This window comes from Pavona decussata, unplaced genomic scaffold (genome assembly GCF_977016875.1).
Source record: "Pavona decussata unplaced genomic scaffold, jaPavDecu1.1 SCAFFOLD_179, whole genome shotgun sequence".
NCBI classification, from domain to species: domain Eukaryota; kingdom Metazoa; phylum Cnidaria; class Anthozoa; order Scleractinia; family Agariciidae; genus Pavona; species Pavona decussata.
Genome location: NW_028145589.1, coordinates 815743 through 836944, shown reverse-complemented (window position 1 = coordinate 836944; position 21202 = coordinate 815743). Strand labels below are relative to the sequence as shown.

General features: G+C 39.2%; 2 protein-coding genes across 5 annotated transcripts in view; one reads left to right on the top strand and one right to left on the bottom strand.

The window, feature by feature from the left end:
• Window positions 1–1896, top strand: part of LOC146463324 (FRAS1-related extracellular matrix protein 2-like) — a 33062-nt gene extending 31166 nt beyond the window's left edge. The window contains exons 17-18 of one of the 2 annotated variants that reach the window (XR_014856928.1): window positions 4–1701; window positions 1746–1896. Coding sequence is in view for 1 of the 2 variants with exons in the window: in XM_085084508.1 (XP_084940634.1) it covers window positions 4–522 (519 nt within the window). In the remaining variant the exon portion in view is untranslated. Of the gene's footprint in view, window positions 1–3 lie in introns of both variants that reach the window. The other variant, XM_085084508.1, reaches the window with a different exon arrangement.
• On the bottom strand, window positions 327–20953 carry LOC146463323 (uncharacterized). Of its 3 annotated transcripts, XM_085084511.1 has the most exons (23): window positions 20390–20953; window positions 19743–20055; window positions 17765–17791; window positions 15638–15708; window positions 14752–14875; window positions 13920–13988; window positions 13742–13830; window positions 12752–12825; window positions 12078–12160; window positions 11293–11376; window positions 10089–10147; window positions 8791–8868; window positions 8188–8248; window positions 7630–7723; window positions 7192–7229; window positions 6112–6172; window positions 5473–5570; window positions 4883–5032; window positions 4536–4583; window positions 3696–3746; window positions 3382–3471; window positions 2690–2820; window positions 327–463 (listed from the first exon to the last, which is right to left on the bottom strand). In XM_085084511.1, the coding sequence occupies exons 2-22, from the start codon at window positions 20019–20021 to the stop codon at window positions 2695–2697; spliced, it is 1854 nt and encodes a 617-aa protein (XP_084940637.1). In that variant the 5' UTR covers window positions 20022–20055; window positions 20390–20953; the 3' UTR covers window positions 327–463; window positions 2690–2694. The 3 variants fall into 3 exon arrangements, with proteins under 3 accessions (XP_084940637.1, XP_084940635.1, XP_084940636.1); XM_085084509.1 differs by lacking the exon at window positions 20390–20953 and having other exon boundaries at window positions 19743–20344; XM_085084510.1 differs by lacking the exons at window positions 17765–17791; window positions 20390–20953 and having other exon boundaries at window positions 19743–20343.
• Between the last annotated feature and the right edge of the window lie 249 nt (window positions 20954–21202).

The following is a 21202-nucleotide window of genomic DNA, read 5'->3' as shown; positions in this document are numbered from 1 at the left end:
CAGGTTCGCGGAAGCCGGAAGTGGTTTATGCACGCTATTTACTCTGTCACGTCCGGAAGTCATCCAAGGCCTGCTCGTTCGGTTAAACGTTCGCTCGCTGACAAACACGGAGTCGATTTGGGGACATCCTTAACTTCTCATGTTGTATCTGAAGTCGATAGCAAGCTTGCGCACAGGTTAATACGTCGCAATGTCGATGATGCACGACGCAGTGAACGTAGTGGTCAAGGAACAAATATTAAGATGATACGTCTGCTGCCCGAGCCAGCGGATTCTCGCCGTAATACGTCACTCAGCAAGCTTGAGAGGCAGACAGAGACAAACGGAGCCCGCGATACAAGCCTAGTCAACCCGCTGGTTATTGGTGTCACGGGAGTTTGCATTCTACTTTTGGTCGCCTTAGTGATCATGGGCGTGCTGTTTAGACGAAAACTGCTGACCCAGCAATCGCACAATGCTCCACCTGTGGAGACAAATTCAAGACAAGTGACGATGACGCAAGCAGAAGGAGAAGCAGTTTAGTTGCTTCTTTTTAGTACTGTTTATAAATTAACGTTGATTATAAGATATATGTTATTAGTTACGTGTGACAACTCGTAACGCGCTTATAAAGTTGCTGGAAATTTGCGAGTGATTTGTGTAAAAGCTGCAGTGATTTTCCCTGGCAAAGTATGTCACACCTGTTCGCATGACCAATAATTGGTCACGCAAAGGAGACAAACGTCACGCTACGAGTAAACCGACAGCTCGAAGTTTAGATGATACATTAATGCACATACTCTGATAAAAAAAAATTGAAAAGTAGTAGGTTTTTGTGAGGATATAAGTGCTGGAGTGGGTTGTTTACAGTCCAGCTTCCTGGCCGCACAGATTCGCTATTTTAACAATATCCGGACCTTTGTGTTTTGGAAAAAAAAATTGTAAGTATCCTGTAGTGATGTAGTACAGAATAGAAGTAAAATGAAACAAATATGAGCACAAGTTACCAAAAAGTGAACTGAAAATTTAACTAAAAGATATTTATTCTCACATAACAAGAGTAAAATACTAAAACAAGAGTAGAATACGAAAAGTGTACTTGTTACTTATGCTGTGAATTCTATTATCACCATAGTAATAGTGTAGTGATGGAAACAAGCGCGGTTTTTTAGCAAACACTCCAATAGTTCTTGAGAAATAGATATATCTTATTAGGTGTTTTTGGTGTGCAGTATCGCTGTACATGTTTACGAATCATGCTTTACATAGATAGTGATACTTCACAGTGAAACATCTTATAAGAGATATATTATCCAACTTAACCTTTTATGATTGGTTAAAAAGAAAACTATGACAAAGATTGAATCAGGATATGATAGCGGGCGCGTTAGCATGTAAAGAAAAAAAAAACACCAAACCGGTTTGTATTGTAAACTGTATGATCGAGCATCGCGGCATGTTCGTTTTCGTTTCGCGCGTTATTTGATTAAACAGTACTGTGGAGTTGGATGATAACTCCCAATATTCACCAACACCTTTTATTACATGCAGGCCAGATTTGTTCCTAGTTGTATCTCCCTTATCTACCGAGGAAGGCTTTGGCTAGACTACGAGCACTCCCTTATTTTTGTTAGAGATAGTGAAGCGAGCGAACCAGAGGAAGGCGCGAGAAAATTGCCTCCCACGACCGCGCGTCGTGTCTCCTCGCGGGAGACAATTTTCGTGCGCACGCGCGCGCGTGGTTCGCTTGCTTCACTTTCCCTGAGAGAAAGAAGGGTCTGCGTGTAGTCTAGGATTTGGCCCGCTTGCGTGTCTCTCTACCTCGACTATTCCTCAGCGAACTGGTTATGCGCATAATATAGACGCTTTATAAGAAACGAATATGCTCTCTGTCTGTTTGTCTAGAGACTGGCAACTGGAATAAAACGGCGCTTGTTTATGTACAAATAAAATATTTTATAGTGTTGTGGACATCGTGGACTTTGTCTTCACTTTTTCAGCATTTTATTTAATTTTTTGTCACCACGAAAATGGATCATTTCTATATATTTTTGTTTTAAACAAAGATTAAAGTAAATGATCCACGAAAACATTAGGAGCTGTAAGGTGGTGAAGAAGATCGTCTCTAACGGCAAATCAAATGGATCATGGTGCAACTAATCTGAATTTACCAGAATTTACGGTTCTAAATTCAGGAAACATTCCGTGTCAAATGGAAAAGCTTTTTCCCATTCGTTCCAAACTTGCAATCTCATTGGTAGGAAAAAAAAGTGACACATTACGATAACTCGTTCATTGCGCATGCGCGCATTCACATTGAAAAGTGAGTACCTCCAAAACTCGTCCGTTTGTTCCGGAAACTTTCCGTTTTATCCGGGCGTGCAATTTGCATTTTAACCAGTTAAATAAAAAAATTTTGGCTTAAAAAAGCGTCCCTGAAAACGTGCTTTTTTTGTTGGAAAAGATAAGAAGGTAATTGCAATATGGACATGAAACAAGGGATTGATCCTCTAGCAATACCTACATCGGTAATAATTCACAGTCTGTGTTTGCTGTCGGGTCTTAGTGAATAGTTTATGTACGACACGTTACCGTACATGGGAGGGCAAAATAGGAGAACGCGGAGAATGTTTCGCCATTTGGTTACGCGGCAGCTTATGCATTGAGGTATTATTTTATTTGCTTCAATGACATTGCAAATGTCCCTTACCTGTGTTATTTGCGCGGTTGTTTTGCTGCTCTTGTAGCTAGTGTTTTAACAAGTTCTCCTTTATATAAGTCCCAGCTCTCTAAACACTGGATCCGATGGCGGGCATCAGGAACTGTCATGTACTCTTCCCTCTTAAAAAAAATTAGCAGCATGGCATTATGTGTGCCCTCGTAAGTCCAGTGCTAACTTGTTTTACCAGCTATAATATAGTCAAAGCGCTACCTTTGGTGACGGAGGCCTGATTTATTCATACATGGCCACAATGTAATCTCCAGTAACAGAACGCCACAAACTAACACCGTAAATGCAATTTTTCAAAGGAACCTTCTTCAACAACAACAACAACAGCAGCAACAACAACAACAACAACAACAACTACAACAACAAAACAAACAAACGAACGACTTTGTAGCGGCCAAATTAAAATTCAACGAGGAGAAGGAGATACCGGAGCTCTTACTTTCTAAAGAATACAGCTCTTACATTATTGAAAACATCGGACCTTGATCTTGATAACTCGTGGTTCAAATAGACCGTTATTGACATGAGTTGCACGGTCGCTTTTTGGTGTTTCCTTGCAGCATGTTTTGTAGCAGTATTAAAATGGCTCTGAGATTCTGTATTACGACCGAAAAATCCTCCTGCTCTGTTATATTTTGTGAGAAATATATAAAAATAAAATAAGCTCATACCAAAGCTTTCAGCTGTACAAGAGTGGTGATGCTTGCGTTCATGAGGAAGAACCTCTTGTTGATCATAATACACTCGGCGCCTTCACTGATCTGAAGAGAGAATAAGCAATTTATAAGCACTTATCAGTAATCTCTTTTTGTAAAGAAAAAGTAAAAGAATCAGAGAAATGGCGAGAAACAATCGTGATTTAAACCTCGTTTCAACAAAAACGAAAAGGACCATGACACAACATTCCCGGTCATTCATTACTCCAAGATACTCAACTACAGCAAGTTCGTTGGCTTCAGTCACCGTATCTTTATCGATTACTTACCAATATGAGACTTTTGGTGGACGGATCTTGATTTTCTTCAACAGCGTCAGCCTTTTGGGGGAATTAAATAAAAGGTTGAAAGGTATAGATTGTAGTTCTCACCCCAGCTTAACAGATATTATCACCTATCACCATGAATTGCTCCAAATACGTATTCTCATTACTAATTTTCAAAGGTTTTTCCTTAAGATATATGAGAATCTGGTGCTATATCAGAAATGTCCCGCAAGTGATTGTTCAAATGTTGCTGTTCATTGTCTGTTCCAACCTGCTTCTAAAGGGCGATTGAACACAATAACAAGGCTTCTATTCTTCGCGCTTGCGCCGTATAGGCTATTTTGAATGGGCCAGTTCATACTCGTACCGTCACTCGTACCCAGAGCCCCCATGATTTCTAACCGCTGACCAACAGATCGTAGGCTCTGGGAACGAGGATGCGGCCAGTTTACCTAAAAGATATGTTCTAATCTAGCCGAGACTGACCAGTTATAGAAAGCCAAACAAAACCGTACAACACAAACAGCAAAGTTGACCAGGCTTTTCCCACTCCTCTCCCCAGTCTCCGCTCAGCTAATTAGGACCCTGTTCTGTCCTGTTCTGTTCTCCTTTTAGCTGGTATAGTTTTAAAGAGACAAACTCAAATGTGGGAGCTACACTTCAAGCAGTCTCTTTTTTTCTCCCAATTTAAGTGGGAAACACGGGAGTTCCTCTCCCTGGCCCCCTTCCTTTTTTAACAGATGATTTGCATAATTTTCACTTTTCGCTCGCGTAAAGGATCTGAAGAAAAAAGGATGACTGCTTTGAGTCCGGGTAGAACGTAGAGGTAAGAGTGTTGCATACCTCTGAGCTTATCTTAGTGGCCACCTTGGGCATCATGGATTCCAGACCCTAAAATAAAAAAATTAAAAATGTCATGAAAATCAGGCTTAAGGATTCGGAATGTGGCTTTTATTCTAAGTAACAGTCGCGCTAACTAACTCACTGACTGACTGACTGGCTGACTGACTGACTGACTGACTGACAGACTGACAGACTGACTGACTGACTGACTGAATGACTGACTGACTGACTGACTGAATGAATGAATGACTAAATGTTTTAACGTCTTCGTTCAAGCGAGATGGGCCATTATACCTACCATTCGTTTTAATAATTAACGTTTACTTAAATAAAATTAGGATACTTACGAACATATTTCCTGGTTTGAGTAAGGCGATCTGTAGGAGTGCAGTTCTTGTGGGAACACGGTCACCAACTGATGTTTCAGACAGTTTCTTTTGCACTCTGCTCGGCCTCCTTAGACACATCTCACTCATTTCGCAATGAAAAACTGGTTCCTGCAGGAGCAACGCAATATTCGCCTTATTATGAGGGACTGGCTGGATGGAGGTCGGCTGGAATCTCAGTTATCAGTTAATTTTCAGCTCCTATTTTCAGCTATTAGTTCAAAAAAAAAAAAAAAAAAAAAAAAAACCGCCGGCATTTCGCAGACACCACTTAAAATTTTGGCCATTTCTCGGCTACCATTTAAACCCTCTCCAGACCCTCAGATCCTCTAGGTTCTCAGATATAAAAAACAACAGATCTGAAGAATCGTTGAAATCGAGGAATAATCGACCGATGAGTGGGAAGACAGGAACACGCGCGAAACGTGAGCGACTTTCACGCGTGTTCGTGTCACTCCTCTTGTAAGGGAGCACTCACGCTAATCCTTGATATCTCAACTCGCACTCTGAAGATGAAATCGTTTTACGTCAATCATATATTTTTCACTTACCCTATTAGTTTCTTTAGTCCGCTCCATATCAATATTTCCACCGCCAAACATAAGTCCTGTGTCTTCAGCAAGTTTTATGTTGTGATTCAATTGTTTGTCTGTAAAACAAATTGTGGTCGCATATAAGTACGGGAGGCCTGTCCTCGCGCGTTTCAATCCATTCTGCTTTCGACTTCTAATAAGCTTGTTAGTAGAACTAAGCGAGACGAAAAGGTAGTTACTTTTCCCCAGTTATTGATGGGACTCGTTGGAAGAATTTGTTTCAATATCAAGACATTCCATTGATCCATGGTGATCATTTGCTTAATTCTCATGACCAGAATACTAGTGATATTGGTTGCTGGTTACTATTGGAGCCTAAAGGGTCACAAGACAAACTCAACAACAGCAGCAGCAGCTAACAACCAAGAAAACACTTTGAAACTCAAAACAAATGCACGTGACCGGCGGGAAAAGCGGCAAAGCGTACTTTTTATACTTTTTATTGGTCTAGAGACTGTTCGAGACTTTCAACAGACAATTAACTGCTCTATAACATCGCTGAGAAGTTGGGAAGAGGGGGGAGGGGGAGTGGGAACACCTGACGTGGATTTCGTATCATTTTAGGTACTGTACACTTAAATCCCCTCTCTCACTCACCTACACTTTTCTTCTGTTTTTCAAATCTTGGTGTGTTTTGTTTGGAGTAACACTGGGTGAGCTGTAGGGAATGAATATCAATAAATCAATCCGTTTTTCGTACACTATACTTAGAACTGTTCTACGAGCTCGAGCGGCTAGAAAAAAAGGGGCAACGCATGGTAACACCCTTGCGTTCTCGAACGTAAAATGTTCTCACTGATGCATATATGACGTATTGCTATCCAGATCTGGCTAGTGTCTAGGATCGGTCAAAATAAACAACTAGGAAAACAACGAGAAGGTCCATTCATATCTGACTTGCATTTCTCGGGACTCCTCTGACGCATTCTTGCTACGCTAAGAAAATGCTTTTTAACGAGTCTATTACTGCAGCAGGAAACGTGTGAACCGAATTTCGGACCCAGCTCAGCACGAGTGTAAGGTCACATGTTTGATTTGATCCCCGTCAAGAACCTTCTTTGTCCAATGCTGCTCACGGACTGAATACTTGGATTTCTGTTGATAAACTTTCGGCATTGAACGTAATATTATCGAGTTCAAAATATTTTCGAAGAAACCTTTCCCTGAGAACGTTCAGAGTTGAGTAATAAGAGTGGGATTTTTGCTGCCGTTCATTTTGGCTTAGCTTACAGTTGGAGCAGAGTTCACAAACTAGGTGTGAATGCCATGAATTGATTTAAAATTTAGTTTTACTATGATTTAGAACGTTTCAATTATAGTTCTTTTTTGTATAATATTGTAAAGCTTTAAGTCTGTTATTTCTCTTTATTTTTAGAGCGGTTTTCAATCGAGTGTCGTGAAACCAAAAGCAAAGAGGCACTCTGGCCAATCACAACAGAGTGACCCAAGCTACAAAATGAACCAATCAGACTCAAAGCAGATACAAGTACCACGTCGCCGCCAAGCGCGGGAGAACGCGTGCGGGAAGGTTGGTTGAGAGAGTGGAGGGGAAATGACACACTCAAAGAAGCGCAAACTACTTTCGACACTTAATTGAAAGAAAGACTATTATTAGTACAAAGCAAGAGATAATAATAGAAAAAATATAAAACAAACCACATGGTATAACATGCATACCTCTAGTAAACTTGTTGGATTTTTTCCCGGAGTTGAACCTGTAAAGGATTTGAGACGATCGAAAATAGAATTGTCAGGCAGAAGCAATTTACTGGTTGTTTCGCTCTGCAATATAAATAATGAGCGAAATGATTTTCTCTCTAAATAGTGACCCAACACGTGCAGAAGTTACACCTCTTTGGTTTTTAGGACACCATATCCTTTAAATTTGTTACAAATTTAAACTAAAAAAATAAAACTGAACCCTCCTTCTTTTATGTCTTCATTGCATTGAAGATGATTGGAGTAGGTCTCCTATTCCTCGAGAACAAAAACAACCCTACATTAGGCGTCGAAGAGGATACAAGACACCGTTAAGTTATCTTTTATACAAAACACAATAAATTAGGTAAACTGAAATGTAGACCAAAGTAAAAAAATTCAAGAGTGAAAACTTACGTGGTGACTTTCTGGTGACGGTGGCAATGCTGGGTAGCTTGGTGGTCTTGCTCATATCAAGAACATCTTGCTTTCTACAAACTTTACATCTCCCCTTTCATGGACAAGGAAAATGCGACAGTGTTTTTTTTTTAAAGCAAAACAGCTGATTTGTTTGAGGAATCCAGATCACTTGGGTGAACGAGCTTGAGGTGGAAAACAAACCCCCGAGAAGGGATCGAGACTAATTTACGAACAGTGTCCTTTTTTCCTTCAGATCCTACACGCGAGTGGAAATGTAGAAGTTATGAAAATCAACGGTAAAACGCTTTACGTAAAATTAGGAAAAGAACGAAACTAACTGCAGTCTGGAGAGGAGGGAGGAGGAGTTGTGGTAATGCTCTTAGCCTATACATCAGAAATCAGCTAGAACTGATTTTTTTGAATAATCAAAGTATTCTTGTACATCACATTTCCGAAGATAATTTATATGATCCCGGCTTATACCTAATACTCAATCCGACATGATAATTACCCAAACTTGAACAATTTATGTTGGAAAAATATAGTTATTCCTACCGATTTAACGATGTAGAAGTATGGTGTGTCATTACTGTCCTTGACAATAATGGCGTCCTTCCTACATGAAACAAATATTACAAGAAGTTAAACATACAACAACAACAACAAGCTTTATTACCAAAGCTAAACTTAATTTACAACATAAATATATTAATACAAAAGAGGTAACATTTACTCAAAATAACTGGAAAGCTAATCGAGCCGAGTAAAACTACATAATGTTTAAATAGGTAGGTTGGCGCCAAAGCTTGAGCAAAGCAATTGATTAATCATTAAAAAAAGAGGAAAAGAATAAGTAAAAAATAAATATACGTCTAGAGTTGATAGATAAAAAAAAACTCAAACTCTAAATACATATCACGATTATAAAAAAAACCCATCCAATCAGGGGTAGGCTGTAAGACACTTGAATCAAAGCTAATACCATGGTATGCTGCAGTTGTAACATTAATTTTAATGAAATAGTGGTACTGCTGGTGATGGTGCTAACGGCAAGATTTTCAAGTTGTTCTGAATGTTAGCTTCCCGGCTGCAGCCCTTGAACGATCCATTTTTCTAGTTGTCCGATTTGAGACGTTACGTCAGTCGCTGAATACTTACGCAAAATACTTGGTCACAATGACATCTTTTTCGTCGAAAAACTTTTCCAGTGGAAAGTTGCGGAAAAGTTCGATTGACCTGCCCGAGATGAAGAAAAACAAACTGTTAGAAACAAGATGTGGTCTTTGGGTGTTTGGCAGAATAGCGTGATATAGTTTGGCAAATGGTATAGACTCAAAGTAACAAACGTGGAAATCGTCCGAGAGCTGAGTGATTGACAAGGAAATTCTAATTTGTCAAGGACGTTAAAAAGTGACAAGATGTTTAAACAATCATTTTGCATTTTTAACATAACTCCGTCTGCGGAGTCTTTTGTCGGAGTGAAATGGAGTCGGTAAGGCGATCAACTGTCAGCGTAAACAAACAATGCGGAAATGTTTCATGATGCACAGTTACCGAAACGGAACTGATTTAAATGAAGAGAACTGTGTTTTAGCGGCCAAAAAGGTTTCTTTAGATACCAGAAATGATGAATTTGACCGACTTAATTGATTAATTGTAATGTTCATCTCTCCGAAAAGAGGTTTGACAAACACAAACTCTCTTTGATCCGCGATTATGTTTGCCTCTTTTATGTTATACAAATTAGCGAAGGCTGAACAAATCCGCGTGCATATAGACTATTGAAGAACACAACGGTCATGTTTCTCGTTCAATCTTTTACCACTGATCATGAGGTTGTCTGTCAATCCATTTTTTAATGGCTGAACACTACAGGTAGACGGCGAACAGAAACATGCGGAACGGCGAAAACAAACTTGAGGAGCCGTCGACTAACTGGCTGATTTGCATTGTTCATTAATATTATCACGGTCGAACAAACCTATTAATCTTTATACAACAGTAATAAATAAATCGTTATTAATCCGTAGCGAACTTTATCAACGTTGTTTCCCACTATCCCAGGCCATCATTCGATTATTTCCTATAGTTTTGTTAGTTATTCTTGTTTCATTTGCCGGCCATAAATCAGAATGCACTGACAGCAAGATGAAAGTGTTTAGTAAGCAATCAAGACGAATCATGAAAGGCCCACTCAACTGTCCTCTCGTCTTGCTCAGTTGATCACTGAATATCGAAAGAGTACGTTCAAGCTAATTTAAGTCTAGCGACTTGGAAAACCTGGCCCAAATTTCACGTTCGTTATTAAGCCAACAATTTTGGCATTAAACCTTGTTTCTCTAAAGAGAGAACTCAGAAATATACGTGGATTTGTAAACCCACTCACCCGGCCCCACAACTGTTTTAATTTCTTGAAACATTGACGCAACTGACGTAGGATGTTAAGTTAACCGTACCTTAATATTTCAATCGGCAAGCCACTGTCGGGGCTCGTATTCATAAGCTCCATGAAATCCTGCAACCAAATTTCAGTTATATCCTTGTCAATTAGATATACCAGTGTAGTTCATTCATACCATGCTGCGATGATCAGTCACCCATCTGCGGAAATGAGCTAGCATTTGCCAAAATTATATAGAAACTGTCTTGTGAACTAGGAAGCTATCTGAGGTCGCAGAACGTGAAGGAATTCATCGCTCGCAAGAGTTAACTTCTTGTCGGCATGAAAAGAAATTAGAAAGCAATCTACATATGTCTCGCCCAATATAATCGTTGTATTGATGCCATGGGTGATTGATGAGTTGTTTTGTTCACACATGATTAGGCAAATATACAAACAGGAGAGACAAACAAAAGTACCCTTTGTTTGTTTGTCATTAGTTATCTTTGAACCTTTTAGTTATTAAAAGCAAAACGCAGACTTGGATATTGAATACAAGTAGACGCATGCTGCTTATTGTCCTCCTGTTTTGTAAACTGACGAGAACTTGTCAAAGTTTGGAGACAAGCCAAGCGAAGTATTGGTATCAGGGTCAAACACTTTCAGTAATTGTTTGTAATTATGACGGATAATTTTGATTAAAAAATCACAAGACATTTGAGGTGTTTCCATGGTGTCATACAAACGCCAAAACACGGAGAGCAATAAACAAGAATTACTCAGGAGAATAGATCTTAATAAAAAATGGCCGCTTATTTTTTTTACTTTGTTTGGCTCAGTTTGCCAGAAATCAATAGTTTGATCTGGAAAACTTTATATGATATGTAATTCTAAACAAGGTGTTTGGTGGTTCAAAAGTTGTAGAATCAGTGTGCCAGTGTGGAAAAATTGCATGAGTCTGATACTAGCCCAGTTGACCGTTTATTGACAAAACTAGAACTGTCATAGCTTTGATCATGAATACTGAGTTGAGGCCTCTCATGAGTTGTGGCCGCAAGGGGGCGTTCATGCAGGAGAGTTGGTCAGGTCTGCAAACAATCTGATTAATGCTCTCACACGAAAAAGTAATCATAAATTATGTTTTGCGGTTGAAATTTGAGCGTTTGAGATTTAAAGGCTGAAAGGAAATGCATTGGATGAAATTTTAGAGAGATTTATATGCTCAAGCTTGTTTGGGTATCCATTCTAGGAACAACTGTGCTTCGTGCTGCAATACGTACCTCTTTATCCAGCACCAATACCTCCACAGGTCCCTTACATATCAGTGAGTGTTCTCTTCGAGTATCGTTCATTAATTCCACAGGCTTGAGGAAAGAGAATAATAAGGACACATATTCATCGTGGACTGTCTATCTGGTCTGAAGGAGACCAACATTAATACGGACACCACTATAATACAAAGACCTCCTTACTACGGACGCTTTTCGTTTCTAAACATCCTGGGCTTTGCAGGTTAGGGTAAAAATCTCGCTCGTTACGTTGGCCGTCAGACGATCCTACCCAGGGCAGGTACAAAAGGAAACAAAACTCATATTAACTAAACCTCTGTAAAACAGACACCTCTGTAATAGGAGCACTTGGCCTCACCCCTCTGGCAGTCATTTTCAATGAGACCGAAAAACTCCTATATCCTTTCAACGGAATAGATAAGCGAGGACACACGCGCGCGCCAACATCGCCTTCGTCATGTTTCCACACTGTAGGCTATTTTTGCGCGCGTCTGTTTTCTTTACGCACGTCTAGACCTGAGCTGAAGGACTGTCAAGGACCGAATCATATTACAAGAGGTGGGAATTAACAGACTAAGAGAAGGCGCAATTTGTTCTTTCAGTCAGGATTGTCAAGTAAGAAAAAGACGCGCGCGCCACTGGTTGAAAACTTGGGGAAACTCAGAGCAAAGGGGGCAGCCAAGCCTTGTTCCCGTGACATTTCCCTTTCCCAAAATTTGCAAGAGAAAGCCCTGGGAACGAGGTTGTTGTGGGCAGGCGGTAACTTGGCATCTTACATCAGTTGTGTTCCCTTGCATCAGCTCTCCAAAGGACATCTTAGTGACACCAGCCGCCAAGTCATACACGCAGACTTTACTAACTAACAAAAAATAAGCAATATTTGTATTTAATAGTTATGCCAAGACAGGTTTAACTGAAAGACACTTGGAGAGAACAAAGCTGTAGGGAGATTATCGGCTTTCTAGTTGTATCGTGGGGGAGGGGGGAGGTGGGGGTATGATGTGTCTGAGGAATCGAGGGAACATAATGTCGCCCTATGACTGTTAAAACGGGTTCTCAAACAACATTATTGTCATTACTGAACCTAAGACCTTCCGATTACTAGTTCGGATACTCTACCACTGAGCTGCAGGGGACTCGTAGAAACTAGGCCATTAACTGACTAGGTTCATGGCACAAACATCCTGCATACTGCTAGGATTTGAGTGTTAATAAGTGGCCGAGTGTACGCGATGAAAGAAATGTGATGTTATGTTTTAAGCCTGCTGAAAAATATTTATTTATTTATTATTGTCGCAATATGGTGCCCTGTTGTCAGAGTATTGAGCATTTCGCTCCCACTTTCCACTATTTCATAAACTCTGTTTTACTCTCTCCCTTACTTTGTTCCGCGTTTTGCTCTCTTTTTTTCACTATTAAAATTGAATATAACAAAAACAGCACGTATTACCTCGCCCAGACAGAACATAATAAAATCTCTCCGGTATTCTTCCTTGACAGGCTAGGACTCGGCCATTGTCATATCTGAAACGAACAAGACAGGCCAACTAAACTAAACATACATCTCATAAAAACAAACAGATAATCAAATTTTTTTTATTAGTACCAGTAATCAAATCAATGATTAAGGAGTGCGTTCGATGATCTCGATCCCAGGCTCTCTCTCCTTTGCCAAGTTGGTGATGATGTCATCCGCCCCTGGAACATTTGCGGGGGGTGCCAGATACACGTTCCAAGATCCACTGATTCGTTTATTGTCCCATACAAACTCGACTCCAAACGCAATATAATCAAGGTTCTATCCACACTAATGCGTTTTCAAAAGTATCCCTTTTCATCGCGGAGAAAACGAAGCAAAATATTTTCATCTACACCAGCGTCCTACTAGTTTAGTGTCCACACTAAACCGCTCCTAAGCGATGAAAACCACTGGGGCCTGGGATTGAGCATGTGTTAACCATCCTCCATCTTGGATAGACGCTCCGATTTAGACTGGAACTGATGGCATGTGACGCTTTTTACGTCACCGTTTTCAAAAGTCTCCGTTTTCACCTGTCTACACTAGAAACGAAGCGTTTTCAAAACGATGCGCTTTCAAACGTCTCCACTTTTGAAACCGTTTTCGAAAGTCTCTGTTTTGATCAGCGTTTTCGGGTGTTTTAGTGTGGATGAAAGGCGAAAACGTATCAAACAGAAAAGTACGCGTTTTCAAACGAAAACGCACCAGTGTGGATGGGGACTACGAGTGCGTTCTTTGTACGTCGAAAGGTATTTAGACAACGCACGAGCGAACGGACGAAAGAAAGAAAGAAGGAAAGAACGAACGGACGAACGAATGGATGAATACGGTTACACGACTCTGTGATGGTTTGCTATGTCTTTCAGTTAGGAAATATTTGGGTCGAAAATTTACGGAAAGCCAGTTTGTTTAGATACTTACCTCTCATAGGCAACACAACGGGATAGGTCAACTTCTCTCTCCAGCGGAAATATCATGAACGCACGCGTACTACGACACAGTCTCTGAACCTACGAAAATAATACAGAAGTGAAGAATAAAACATGAGTTGAAGGCAGTCCGATAATTAAAGGAATGTATGTTATGGGATGAAGCTTACCTTTTTAAGCCCTTCATTTGTTCTCGTTCGAGGCAGCGAAGTCAAAATCTGACGCAGTTCATCAGAGATCTAGTAAAAAAAAAGAAAAAAAATAGATAATAATAATAATAATAATAATAATAATAATAAATAATAATAATAATAATAATAATAATAATAATTAATATCTTTCTTTATTATAATATTCCAAGCAAAATTGATATTTACAAGTTAAAAGTAGAAAAAAGAGCTATTAAAACCTATTTACAATTCAATATTTAAAATTCATTTCGATTAAAAAAAGCGACTATTTCCAAGCACAACAGAGCTATTTTCAAGCACAATTTTTTAACAATAGTAAGACTAAAATTTTGATGAAATAAAAATAAAAATAATAATAATAATAATAATAATAATAATAATAATAATAATAATAATAATAATAATAATAATAATAATAATAATAATAATAATAACAAACATGGAGAACTGTTTTCGGTTATTTTTCCTTGTAACGAAAGAGCCAAACTAAACCAGATCTAGAACCAGACAAAAATTATGTGACACAGTGACATCGGAAAGCGCAGGAAAAGTTCAGATTACATCTCATTGGCCATCAATACATTCGCTCTGTTCTGATTGGCTATGGCATGTTGTGCAAGGTTATAGCGTCTGTTTTGTTCAGTAAACTGCACCATTTTATAATTTAACGTTTTTTCTACAGTTTAACGTTTATAAGCCGATGGAAACTGATGTTATTTTACGGTCACTACCTCTGAATGGTGTTTTTCTTTAATTCACCCTGTCGTTTGCGTTGCCATGCAAGTTGTTGTTGTTGTTTTTTTTTTTTTACCTTGCTCTTTCCTTTAAATGTCCGTGAATCAAAGCCAATCCCAGGATTCTTTTGACTACCTTTTCTCGTTCCCGACTGAGCTGAAGAAGAGCTGATTTTATTGCTGCCGTCAGGCTTCTTGTATCTGTGCACAATAGAAACAACGGTGCTTCATGATCAGTAAACAGAGCTCACAGAACACCGACAGAGCTAGTAGTGCAAGAAGGCGTTAAACATGATAATTAACTTGACAACTCTTTTACGTAATGTTACTTAATTCCAATTTACACTTATGTAGATCAAACGTTTCAGAGATTGTCGTCAACGAATCGCGCTTTTAACGAAAATACAAGCCCAAGGGAGTGAATTTACATTTACACGTAACATTTTAAAATAAGTTCTTTTACTGTTCCGAAACATCATTTTCTTTGTTCAAGAGAGCTTTTCTTTCGTACAAGAAAACAAAGCAAAACAAAAGAAAACAATAAGAAATATGAAACAACGACAACAAAAACAAAACAAAAGTAAACAACAGTAAAGTGAACGAGAACAGAAGCCGAAACAGCAAATTACTGAGACGACAAATTCTGCAATGTTTGTGTTTTAATTTTGGCAGTTTTGAACTGAGTTGAAATTGTTCTTGCATCAGCAGATTGTCGGTTTTATTTCCGCGAATTTGAAAGCTCATTGTTTGTGGCCATATGCCAGGCAACATAAAGTACATAAGCCGTCAATATAAAACTTGAATTCCGAAATGTATTGTGTCATAACATAAAGCTGAGGGCATTGAGCTGAAATCGAATTCAATATCTTTTGATTGTAGTTTGTGTTCGCGCCAAACAGCAAAACTGCTGTAAAAACAGATTGATTCAGATTATATTCTAATTTTATCACATTTACAACTCACCTTCTCCATCTCATACAAGACGACACAAGAACATGGACTACTCGCGCTGCCCACGTAAACTTTTCCAAAGCCTAAAAAAAGGAGAAAAAAAAAAATCATAAAATGACCGCAATCTAGTTGTACGTTCTTGCTTTATGGTTTGCTATAACAGGAAAATCAGAGGTTAGAAGCTTCCTAGGTTTCTCTCCTAGATGACTGTTTTTTTTTCTAATAAAGTAACGTCCTAACGATGACTCGTTCTCTTCACTGTAGCGCGGAAGACGTTGACAACGCTCACCTTCCCCATGTTCACAAATGCAAATTTTCCGGGACCTCGTTTTAAACACGATCACAAATCATTCCTAGTCAAACATTATAAAGTCTAATCTTTGAGACAACTGTAAATATTGTGACATGAAAGAATATTGTGAAGATTATTTGTGCAGCTGAAATGCTATGCGTTTTTCATGCGGGTTTGTTTTGCTTAAAGAAACTGCGCCGTTAATTATGCAGGCTCTTCAATCGCAGTTTTGAACAACGGAAATTAAAAACATCGTAGGAAATCTTTTATCCTGTCGGCAGGTATTAACAAGCATTACTAAACACCGCAAACTAATCTCCTCTGTAAAATATAACCGGACATGGCTTTTATGATTATTACAAAGCCTAAATTTTCATACCTTACTCGGCAAATTAACAAGATAATGAATTAACCACTAAATTTTTCTTTTCAAAAATTGTTCTCTTACGAGAAGTGATTTTATATTGGATTACCGCTGGGAATTGATGAACTAAAATCCGAAAATACAAGGAATATTTATATAAATTTGCTGTTTAAGTGGACATCATGTTCGGTCAATTTAAGTCACAATTCCAAGGTTGTGTTTAATAAACAGGCAGACAAACTATCGGATGAGTTTCAGATCGGACGTATATGATATTGAACTGAGGCATACAAGAGCTGTTATGAAGTCAATTCTCACTAGCCCCGCCCTCCCAACTCATTAATGAAAGTTCCTGTGCAAATTGCTGGGTTGCTTATGGGCACTTTGTTTAAAAAAGTTTACTTCTCTCATATAAAGTCAAATTGCTCGCGCAGTGAAGAACTGTCGTGTCTTTTCTCGTCGTTTCTTCTTTGCATTTCATAAACCAAGCATGAAAAAACAATCCTTTTCCTGTAGCTTACTACCCAAGCGTTGTCTTCCAAGCTTCGCCAAATTGTCATTGTCATTGTAAATTGTAATTTTAAGCTACGCCGTGACTTTCATGTGCCCAGCTATTGATAATGATCCAAGAAATTTATCATCCATGGCTGTTGCGCCAGTGAACACTGAAGCTATTTCCACCATAAAATAGACTAGGTTACCGCAAGTTGTTGACCTCAATTACTCTTTTCTCCGGGAGCAAAAAAAGGGGAAAAACCGCCCTTACTTGTAAAACTAGCGAACGAATTAGAGACATTCTTATTTTAGGGCAGTTTGCTTTGACAAATTTTGTTACCTCTCGTGCACTTTATATCGCGACAGGATCGATAACAAGAAAAATTACACAGGACTTTGCTGTTTACTTTCTGATTTCCTTACTCCTTAAACCTTATGTCAACATACATGCTCTCTGGTCACGCTATATTTCTGACTGTACTGTGAAAATTACTTAAGGACGATGCCTACTAATACAAAAGTGTTTTTGCGCGGTGTATGACTTTGCGGGAAAAGCAGATCTTAGCAAGAGGTATCGGAATCTATAAAGAAGAAAATTGGGGGTAACCACGCATATTTTTTTTAGAGATAATTAAGCAACAATAATTCTAAAAAGCTGTAAAATATAAAGGAATGTATGAAGTTTTTTTTTCCAAAGTAAAGCTTTCTTATCTCCAAAAAATGTATGATTACCCCCAGTTTTCTTTTTGGACACCAAAAGCACTTGCTAAGTTCTGCTTTCTCCGTATAGATTTAAACCGCGCAAAAATATCCTTGTATTAGTAGGCACCACTCATAGGAAACCCGAGTATCTCGCGATGCGCAGAACTTATGCGCAGTAACAAAAGTAGGCACCGTCCTTAAGTTGTTATAGCCGGCGCATTCATTATTTTGTACTAATATATATGATAGAAAGAAATCTGATGTCGGTCTATAAGGAGCAACTTACCGATAGCTGCGAATGCGGACTCCTCTCCTGAAAAGTAAGATTAAAATTTCAATTTGATTCTACACAAGGGTTATTATTGTTTTTTTTTTTTGCAACAGTGGATGGGAGGTGTTTAACGATTATTTTGCGAAACCGAATCGTGTATGAATTCATTGACGTAAGGAGGCGCGGGAGGGGGGGGGGGGGAGGGGGGACCTGCATAGAAAAAACAGGGTGATCATCGAGCCGTCATTCAGGGAGAAAATATGTGGATTGGTACCGCTTAGGATCTGAAATGACCATCGCTCAAGTTATGGCGGTAACTTTTAGAGAATTGAGCCGACAAATATGACAAGGACTCTAAATTTAGCAACACCACAACGACAAGACCTTGAGGGGTGCCGGATCTTGTACGGACATGGATCAGTAAAACACTTGAGATAATAAATTTAGATTCCTTTTGAAAATGCCAACTCTCTTTATGAAGCTTATTGCCAATAATTGTGCTACTAATTGTGCTCATCAACCTTCACGTACTTTGGCTGATAATGAGCGTGCGCGTGGGGTTTTGAGTGAAAGAACACGTTGGATGCAGACTGAAGCCGTTTTATTTGCACTCAACACTTTTAAAGGGTACAGTGACGTCCTTGTGTGTTCGAACATCAAACGCGAGCCTCCTATCTTGAAATTTTCAAGCAATGCCTTTCATGGCATTAAAGTGACTCAAGTTTGAAAACTGGGAGGTATTATCAGGTATTTCCCAGTTTTAGTTGGGGCGTAATTTCGTCACGTGATACATTTTGACCAATCGCAGTCAAGTGAAAATATTTCATGGATTCCTCCATCCTGGTCATGCATAGCACTGCACCGCCGGCCAACTGAAATTTCTCTTCTATTAGTTACAATAGGATGCAACAGGACACGAAGTCGATCTGAATTGTCTTTCTTATACACTTCTGGTGTTTTTGTTTACTTTTATGCAGTTAAGATTTACAAAAGAACTGACTTGCCTTCTTCACTAAAAGCAAGAGTTGGCTCAGCCAGTCGTTTCGCTACATTGTAGTTTGGTCAATTCGCTTCTTTTCGAAATTGACATGTTCTCTTTTGTTTGAGGTCAATTTACACAGAAACACAGAAACAGCTAGGATAATTTTCTCCCTACCTCATTACGTTATAGCACGACGACTATGGATCGAAACAATTTTGTAGCGAAACGAACGCATACACATAATTTTCAGGCATGATTTGCCCCGAGATAACGGTAGATTTAACAAATTGCTATCCTATAAGTTAGGGAAGTAAAATACAGTCGAACCTCCATGTGCGACCACTTCGCGTAAGCGTTCACCTATCCAAAACACCAATTTTTTCCCAGCCAAAAGCCTATAATTGGAACCACTCGTAAGCGACCGCGACCATTTTTTGAGGTGACGGCATTATAATTTTCAATTGTTTTCAACCTCTTGTAAGCGACCACTTGACACGTGGTCTAATCTCCAAGTTCGCTGTATGTACTACGAACTCAGAGTTCACGAAAGACTTTTAATGACAACTTAGCACTGTTCGCATTGTAACTAGGAAATAAATTCTCTTTATATAAGTAAATGTCAGAACTGTTCGCGGAAGAGACTCCCTTTGGTTCTACTCTCGTAAGCGACCACCTCCTGCCACTAAATCTTGGTTACAGGAGATTCGATTGTATTTTCCAGAGAGTTTGCGTCTGACATATTCCGTGAAACACTATCTTGCTGGACAGGTCAGGGGACACGAGTGTAAACTACTCAGTTTCGGTATGTCAAGCATTTCAAGCGTTTCAGCGGTCGAGTTCCTACGTTTATAACCCACGTGTAGAACCAATGTATTGCTCATTAAACTTTATAATTTGTTCGGCGGTATTCTTCAGTTGATGCTCACCAAAGTCTGTTTGCATAAACTCCTAAGAGCAAAATTTAAAATAAAAACGGATGGATTAAATTTTGAAGAAGGGTCAAGCACTCACCTCAATGTTGTCGAGTCGTTGATGTGTTTTCCGTATAAGAGCTGTGACTAATAATGGTGCCTCCAGAGCGCTCTGACTTTCCCGGCGAAATTTCTGAAGTTCTTGAACGCGTTTTTGTATTTCTACTGCAGTTCTCTGAGCCTCCAAGCTCGGCTGGATGGTTGAAATCATGTCTTTCCGATCCTTACGAGGTACAACTGGCCTCGGTAGTCTAGGAATCGACTGATCTTCGTTTTCAAAGTTTATATCAATGTTGATGATGGATTTCTCGTAAGCCATTCCTGATTTCGTTTTGAAGATCAACCTTGTAATCCTGTGAAGAAAGTCGTAGGATGAAGCATCCATGATTTGTGCGAAAGGAGAAATAGCTGCTTTGATCAATGGTTCGTCCATTGTGACTGCGTTCTGTCGACCGGAACGTTGCCGACCGTGTAGTGCTAATAATGGTCACTCAAGTTTGATCATGTTTGATATGCCACGATAAATCACTAAGACTAACTTCTTGATCAAACAGGCACAAGTGCCTGAACTACAAAGGTTGAACTACTAAATGCATCTATATCAACTCCAAGTTATTTCGTTGTTCCAAGTTTAGGTAATTTCGTTTCGTCAATAACATGTTAAATATCTGGTGTGACTTAACTTACCTTTTATATCCGCCAAATCCTCACGGCTTCCATAGCAACTTCCAGATCAGTTTTCACATTGTAAAGTTCTTCGGTAGCAAAAGCTTGTCACTCACATCGTGCCCACAAACCGTTTTATTTTGCACGACTACCTTATTCTCTTCCTTGTTGCTCTATCATCCATCCGTAGCAACGCCAGTGAACAGTCAACGCAAACTTAATAGAATTCACGACTTGTTGCAAAGGAACTTCCACTGAGAAAATGGCTTTGATAAAGGTCAAGGGATCACCTCGTATCGAGTAAACCTGATTTAACACAAACGTGTTGACTGTACCTGTTCTGCTGTCCGCGAATAATTACTCTCTGAACATACATAAAAGAAACCTGCAGAATAACTTCAGACTTGTATTGATACCCGTCTGTGTGCAAACCTCTGGGGAATGTTTGTTTTTTCGCGGTCAAAAAACAATTAAAGCAGTGTAAAGCACTCTTTTGTTTGTTTGCTATTTCGCGGGTACTTGATAAAAGGATACCGCGGAGTTTTGTAGTATGAAGTTAATTACCCTTATGGAGCACTGTTCGTTATTAAAAGTCCATTTCTTGGAGAAAAAGGGTTTCACCTACGAGAAAAGTGAAAATAAAATAAAAGTATATGTATTTAAAATGTTATTAAACATCCAAATAACACAAGATACGGTAATTTGAGTTGTCTCGCGCGTTAAAACGCGAGCTCACCCACGCATGAAGCACTTGTTTCGTGCGTCACAAACATTCATAGTTTACATGAGTTTGACGTGTATTGATAGGCATGGAAGTGACAAAAAAACCGGCAG

Bases quoted from the DNA above. Each gene is read 5' to 3' on its own strand.
- LOC146463323 (XM_085084509.1), bottom strand. From the start codon at position 20,135: ATGGACGAACCATTGATCAAAGCAGCTATTTCTCCTTTCGCACAAATC. The intron at 17,792-19,742 runs GTGAGTGCTTGA...CTTACTTTTCAG, and splicing joins AACGACTCGACAACATTGAG to GAGAGGAGTCCGCATTCGCA. The intron at 8,869-10,088 runs GTACGGTTAACT...CATCTCGGGCAG, and splicing joins TTGCCGATTGAAATATTAAG to GTCAATCGAACTTTTCCGCA.